Genomic DNA, 7714 nt, shown 5'->3' on the forward strand with positions numbered 1-7714 from the left:
TAAATATATTTTTAAGCTGAAGAAGTAACGAAAATTGCAATGGGTAGGAGTGGGTGCTTGATGATGATGGGATGGCATCGTAGCGAAAGTGCAACGCACAGGAGTGGGGAGCTCGATGACCAAGTCATCAAGTTTTTAAATTAAAATTTTATTAATATTTTTTATAATATTTTTTTCGATTTTCTAAGTTAATATTTGATGATTTTCAAGATGGTGGACGTGACGTTATAATTCGGTGGAATGTTCTAGAAAACAAAATGGCTGAATACAAGTTGGCCGCCGCGGTCAAAGGTCAGATTCAAATCCATGCTGGCCGCCGGAAGTGACGTCATACAAGATTGCCGCCGGATGTGACGTATTCCATGATGGCCGCCGCGGATCCCCTGGATCCCGACCCCTCACCCACTGTCCCAGAACATACTATAATTACCTACTCAGGCAGCCAGCTATTGTTAGCTCAGTTTTGTTTACTATTTTATTACGGGATGAATCCTGGAATGATATTTTAGACATATATGTTGTTTTGACATATGTTTTATAGTGTTTTCCAAGTATTAAGTTGTGATAGTAAAATAATTTTGCCTTTTAATGAACGCATTAATATTATTTTTTTGAGTATAATAAAATCCCAGCATTACGTAGCTTTACATGTTTATTAATTATTATATTAAAAGCGCCAAATACCCAAAGACAAAAGTGTATCATATTAGCCTAACACTGATTTCAATCCTATGTTTACATGAGTCGCTGCTGAACCAGTACTGCGATTTCTGAGTTAATGGTATGTGCAAAATAAAGCTAGTAATAATATTACTAGTACTGTCAGTTAGAGTAATATTGATATTAATCTGTCTAAAAAAATATCAATAGTGGTATTAGTGGTACTAGTAGCTATCACATTGTATTACTTAGTGCTTATAGCTGGCTTGTTCGATTGTGGCTTGCTTTTCATCGATCTTCGACCATTAGCGGGCACTGGTATAGACGGATTTTTCAACGAAGAATTAACCTCAAATAAACGAAGTATTCTTCGTAATCTCAAATAACTGAATCTTCGTAGAAACTACACTTGGTTCCGGCTTCGAAGTGGGTGTTTAGTTGTAAACAGGGTAAACACAAGCTTGTGAGGAAAAAATAATTTTTTGCTATATAATAAACAAGATTCTGAATGTTTTGTTGATATAATAAGATTATTATAGTTGATTCATTATCAAAATACGTTAACATAGTACCGTAAATTTTCGAAATCAAACCGTAAATTTACGAAGCTCCGTGGATAATTTGTAGGCAGCGTTCTTCGTAAATTTAAAGTGAAACATTTTATCAGTGTTTTGGGGAGCGATAAGTAAGTTATTTTTCCCGTGAGCCACACATGCATGAAACTTCAAATCATTATAATGCATAAAAATACAGGTTTTTCTTTATTACATAGAACTACAACAATGTATGGCAGACAAAGAAAATTCTAAAACAGCGCAGTTGTAAAAAATACTTTTTAATGCATAATTTTATTCTCAAGATGTCACTACTGGAAGTTTATACTGAGTTACTAGATAATACGTTGCAAGTTTCAGTATTTCTTTGATTATTATTTCGTATATGTGTAAGATTGCCTCCATTCACAGTCCATATAATCTACGATTTTTATTTGCTGCATTTTCTGGCACAAGTCACTTCATTGTTCAAGTAACCACAGGAAATACAGGAGCATAAAACTAAAGTTTTACCATAGAGTTGTGTGGGGCACGTCAAATGACATGGTTGTATTCGTCAAAAGGAAGAAACACAGATATGTTACTTAAATATAACATGAAATTATGTATTTCAAAAAACTCAACTGGTATAACATATGTATATTAAACCTACACACAAGCAAATATTTATGGTTACGCATTCAGCCACACAACACTATGTGAAAAGATAAGATCGTTTTAGGTTGATCATTTCTAGGTTATTCACAATAAAATAATTTAAATATAATTTTTCTGTTCTCAACTTTTGAATTTAAAAAAAAAAACTGCAAATGGTATTCAGAAATTAAAAGCAAATTTTAAGTAAGAAAGAATAATATACTTATTTGGAACCAAGGAAATATATCTGGAAGAAAATTCCTAAAAATAAAATAACATTTAAATAATTAATGATGTATAGAAGAATAATTATAAAAAGTATTTATTCACAAATAAATATGTAAACAACATAACAAAAGATCATTGTAAATAATGACAAAAAAAGCACATTAGAAAATTGGACAGATGCAGAAATGTACATATACGTCAGTGCCCTATTAAACCATATAGATTATAATTACCACATTAATTTATTAATTGGTAAGCACCAGGTTATAAAGATATAGTCACTTCCCAGAATTATGCTTCGATTGCCACCTTTATTATGTCCTAAGTTTTCTCCTTGATTACCTCCTTGGTTTAGTCCTTGGTTATCCTTGGTTTGGTCCTTGGTTGCCTCCTTGGTTAGGTCCTTGGTTACCGCCTTGGTTTGGTCCTTGGTTGCCTCCTTGGTTTGGTCCTTGGTTGCCTCCTTGGTTTGGTCCTTGGTTACCGCCTTGGTTTGGTCCTTGGTTGCCTCCTTGGTTTGGTCCTTGGTTGCCTCCTTGGTTTGGTCCTTGGTTACCTCCTTGGTTTGGTCCTTGGTTGCCTCCTTGGTTTGGTCCTTGGTTGCCTCCTTGGTTTGGTCCTTGGTTGCCTCCTTGGTTTGGTCCTTGGTTGCCACCTTGGTTTGGTCCTTGATTCCCTCCTTGGTTTGGTCCTTGGTTGCCACCTTGGTTTGGTCCTTGGTTACCATTACCGCCATTGTTTGGTGGTCCTTGGTTACCATTACCACCATTGTTTGGTGGTCCTATTGGAGAACCTTGCCCTGCTGTGGTTGTGGTAACTTTGACTGTAGTAGTAGCAGCAATAGTTGTTGCAGCTGTAGTTGTTTTATGTGCTTTAATTTGATTCGAACCATTTCCAGGTTGGTTACCTCCTTGGTTGCCTCCTTGGTTTGGACCATGGTTGCCTCCTTGGTTTGGTCCTTGGTTGCCTCCTTGGTTTGGTCCTTGGTTGCCACCTTGGTTTGGTCCTTGGTTGCCTCCTTGGTTTGGTCCTTGGTTGCCACCCTGATTTGGTCCTTGGTTGCCACCTTGGTTTGGTCCTTGGTTGCCTCCTTGGTTTGGTCCTTGGTTGCCTCCTTGGTTTGGTCCTTGGTTGCCTCCTTGGTTTGGTCCTTGGTTGCCACCTTGGTTTGGTCCTTGGTTGCCACCTTGGTTTGGTCCTTGGTTACCATTACCGCCATTGTTTGGTGGTCCTTGGTTACCATTACCACCATTGTTTGGTGGTCCTATTGGAGAACCTTGCCCTGCTGTGGTTGTGGTAACTTTGACTGTAGTAGTAGCAGCAATAGTTGTTGCAGCTGTAGTTGTTTTATGTGCTTTAATTTGGTTCGATCCATTTCCTGGTTGGTTACCTCCTTGGTTTGGTCCGTGGTTGCCTCCTTGGTTTGGTCCTTGGTTACCTCCTTGGTTGGGTTCTTGGTTACCGCCTTGGTTTGGTCCTTGGTTGCCTCCTTGGTTTGGTCCTTGGTTGCCTCCTTGGTTTGGTCCTTGGTTGCCTCCTTGGTTTGGTCCTTGGTTGCCACCTTGGTTTGGTCCTTGGTTACCGCCTTGGTTTGGTCCTTGGTTGCTTCCTTGGTTTGGTCCTTGGTTGCCTCCTTGGTTTGGTCCTTGGTTGCCTCCTTGGTTTGGTCCTTGGTTGCCTCCTTGGTTTGGTCCTTGGTTGCCACCTTGGTTTGGTCCTTGGTTACCATTACCGCCATTGTTTGGTGGTCCTTGGTTGCCATTACCGCCATTGTTTGGTGGTCCTTGGTTACCATTACCACCATTGTTTGGTGGTCCTATTGGAGAACCTTGCCCTGCTGTGGTAGTGGTAACTTTGACTGTAGTAGTAGCAGCAATAGTTGTTGCAGCTGTAGTTGTTTTATGTGCTTTAATTTGATTCGATCCATTTCCTGGTTGGTTACCTCCTTGGTTGCCTCCTTGGTTTGGACCATGGTTGCCTCCTTGGTTTGGTCCTTGGTTGCCTCCTTGGTTTGGTCCTTGGTTGCCACCTTGGTTTGGTCCTTGGTTGCCTCCTTGGTTTGGTCCTTGGTTGCCACCCTGATTTGGTCCTTGGTTGCCACCTTGGTTTGGTCCTTGGTTGCCTCCTTGGTTTGGTCCTTGGTTGCCTCCTTGGTTTGGTCCTTGGTTGCCACCTTGGTTTGGTCCCTGGTTGCCACCTTGGTTTGGTCCTTGGTTACCATTACCGCCATTGTTTGGTGGTCCTTGGTTGCCATTACCGCCATTGTTTGGTGGTCCTTGGTTGCCATTACCGCCATTGTTTGGTGGTCCTTGGTTGCCATTACCGCCATTGTTTGGTGGTCCTTGGTTACCATTACCACCATTGTTTGGTGGTGCTGTTGGTGTTGCTGCTGTAGTTGTAGTAGCTTTCACTGTTGTTGTTGGTGTAGTTGTTGCTTCTGTAGTCTTGTGTGCTCTTTCACTGCCATGTAGAGCTCTGCTGTCAGCGTACTGCAGCAGTAACACTGCTGCTAGCGATAACACCAACACTTTCATTTTGTCCTGAAACATATATATATATACAATGGTTTTTAAAATTATATATCTCGATATCTGTTTCATGTTACAAATCGTGCAGTCCTTTTGGCTATTATAATTCAAAAGTTTTAAACTTAAAATTAGTTAAATGAATAACTCATATGATGCATGAACGTTTAATTTGATAAATGGAATGAAATATATAATTGAGTTTGTCACTATAAAAGGCTAAAACGCTTATTTTTTTTCATACGGTTTCATACGGTAATCGTCAAGATCTAGAGCTGGCTGGGCGAGGTGTAATTTACGGTTTGCAATTAACATTGATTCATTTAGGGGCAACATGTTTTGAGGTTTATCTCTATATTACTCAATAAGCTTTCATATGTGCACTCATAAAAAGATTATGTTAATATAACCAGTTGTAGTTGTTTAAATGATTCTAATGAAATTAAATTGGTTAATAAAGCAAAAAAGTGTTTGAACGATGAACGCATTATATGTTTTTGTCCCAACAAAATACGTTTTATCGAACGTAATTTGTTGAATGGTAGAGCAGAAGAATCATTGTTTTTTTTTTTCTGTGAAAAAACCCATTTTATTAATCCAAAAATTTTTTTGTTTGTCTCAGTTTGAACAAGAATTTTGTATTTTTTCTCTCAGTGTTTTCTTTATTTTTAAAGTTTTTTTTTAAAATTTGAAATAAATTTTTTATCTTTTACATCAACTCTTAGAAATTTCCCAGACGACGGGAGCCTAACCTTATCGTCACGTGAACGTCACGTCTTAGCGAGGCCGATCGCCCGGAAACAACTCCCTCTTCGCACTCGGGGACGGAGTGAGTGATGTGGGTGTGAAACACTGGCCCCACGGGGATACAAGCTTAATGTCTGATGACACATACAAGTACCTACTGAATATTACTTTTGCAGTGAGACTAAGTCTCTAAGCAAAAATATTCATGAATGTAAAATATTCTATTGATACATAAAATACAATTTGGCCTTAATAGTTTTACATTAGTTTAATTTCCCAAAATCATACATTTGACTATCTGGGATCTGAATTAATTAAACTTGTTATGAAGAGTAATTTTATTTTTATGAAAAAAGTTTTTGAACAAAAATAAAAAATATTAGGTATTTACAACGTGTTCCATAAATCAACTTCAAGCCGAGTACGTTGATAGGCCTATAAATTCAGTTTATGAATTGAAAAACAAAAATTCTAAAAGCGTCGTAGTTATCAGTTTTTTTAAAACGTTTTTAAATCCCCACCCTGTACTAAATTATTGGAAACTAAGAATAACAATTTTCTACGCAATCATAAATAACCCTCTTATGGATAACAAATCAAAATAAAATCAAACTTGCTATACTTAAAACAAAAAAAAAAGTATTTGGAAAACTTATGAGGAAAAAAGTATTAATCGGGTTAGTTTGTCTAGCCATATTGTAAAAACAAAACCTTGGCTAACTTAACAAGTTATTTGGCAATATGGCTGATTAACGCAAATAAATTCCTAAGTTTCTGGACAACTCAGCAAATATACGAACACAACGATGAAGATAAACAGATATTATGAACAACACAACAACGACAACACCGACTAACACACTAGGTTTCCTGTGACAAAACATTTGCGACGTTTTGAGAACTGACATCTGTTCCCGTCATCAGGCACAACCGGACTGTCTGTTTGTCCAGTTTTAATTGTCTGCTTGCATTTGCTGTTATTGTTGAAACTGTCTCGTCGTTGTTAGGCCACTGTGTTCGTCTGTGCTGTTATTATTTTTTTTCGTAATTAAATTCCTTCCACGGAATTCTTGAGCTGTCTGTTATTTAAGTTTGAAAGTGTTGTTCTGTGCTGTCATCGTGTTGTTCATAATACCTGTTTAGGTGCATCGTTGGGTTTATCTGTTTGACATAGCTGATTTACGCTTGTTATCTGTGATTTTATGTTTTCCTTTTTATTTCTTAATTTGCGTTCTTGAATTTTTTTCCCCTCTGAAAAAAAAGGGTATTCTGATGACGTGACACTTTGGAGGGCTACGAGACGAGACCTTTCCAGGGCGGAACGTCCCAGGTGTATAAGGCGGCGAGCGAGTGACACCGGCGAGTGAATTGAAGTGAAGAGAGCGAGCCACGGCTCCGTGTGCACCTGACGTGGTGTTGTGTGTGCGGCGGACGAGCAAGTACTGCGAGGCAGTGTATTGGGACCAAGGTTCGCTGAAGGAGACGACCAGGAGAGAGACACTGTCGCCCGAGCTCCAGTGGGGAAAGTTAATTAGTGGACTTGCGCAAGTGCGATTAATTCGTGGACAGACAAAAAATTATTGTTGTTATTTGATAATAGTGTAAATATTATGTAAGATATAACACTGATATAAATTAAATATGTTATCTTTCCGAACCTGTTTTTCCCACACATAAAAATATGATATACAGTGAATATTACATGAAAAAAAATTGTTGTATGAACGCAAACGCAACGTCACTATACGATTTAATTTCAAATATTATATACTTTTGTAAAGTAAATTAATTCAAGTATTCATATCATAGTAATTAACACGTAAAGAAGTTCGGTATTAAATATCGGTTTTTGCAATTGAAATTGATTAATTTTAAATAATACTTAGTTGAAATAATCATTTCATTAAAAAATTTCAAAGATTCACAACAATTCAGATAATTTAAGCTTAATACAAGCTAATTTATCAATATTAGTAAAAAAAAAACAACAACATAAAAGTGGGTTCATTATAGGTACATATTTATTTAATGGTATTTTATAGTAAGATTTGGAAAAATTATGTTGAAGACCCGAGTTAGCTAGTGAGTTGATTTAGTTTTTCTCACTCTTCAATTAAAACAGTATTTGTCACTCACCTTGTTCTGTGGAGATGCGAAGAGACAAGTCGTTGACTCGAGCGCTGCAGGTCAGCCTTTTATACACGCCTGAACCGACGCGAAGTGCAAACACTTGAGATTAACTCGCGTGGGGAAACTCCGACTGCTTTAAGTTATTATTGGGTGGGGCAAAGGTATTTTTTTTTCAATGCTTAGTTCGTGTTGCGTCGTGAACTTGTGTTCGTCTGGGTTTTTCAGCATTGCTGA

The 7714-nt window shown here is 37.8% G+C and overlaps 1 protein-coding gene across 1 annotated transcript; it reads right to left on the reverse strand.

Annotated features, from left to right (window-relative positions):
- Positions 1–1486: 1486 nt before the first annotated feature.
- On the reverse strand, positions 1487–7514 carry LOC134530498 (S-antigen protein-like). Its single transcript, XM_063365362.1, has 2 exons — positions 7487–7514; positions 1487–4618 (listed from the first exon to the last, which is right to left on the reverse strand). Exon 2 carries the CDS (start codon positions 4610–4612, stop codon positions 2441–2443), a length of 2172 nt encoding a protein of 723 aa, XP_063221432.1. The 5' UTR covers positions 4613–4618; positions 7487–7514; the 3' UTR covers positions 1487–2440.
- Positions 7515–7714: the final 200 nt, after the last annotated feature.

The sequence above is a fragment of the Bacillus rossius genome, chromosome 3 (assembly GCF_032445375.1).
Source record: "Bacillus rossius redtenbacheri isolate Brsri chromosome 3, Brsri_v3, whole genome shotgun sequence".
NCBI lineage: Eukaryota > Metazoa > Arthropoda > Insecta > Phasmatodea > Bacillidae > Bacillus > Bacillus rossius.

Excerpts from the sequence above, each read along its gene's own strand:
- LOC134530498 (XM_063365362.1), bottom strand. The coding sequence starts at position 4,612 with ATGAAAGTGTTGGTGTTATCGCTAGCAGCAGTGTTACTGCTGCAGTAC.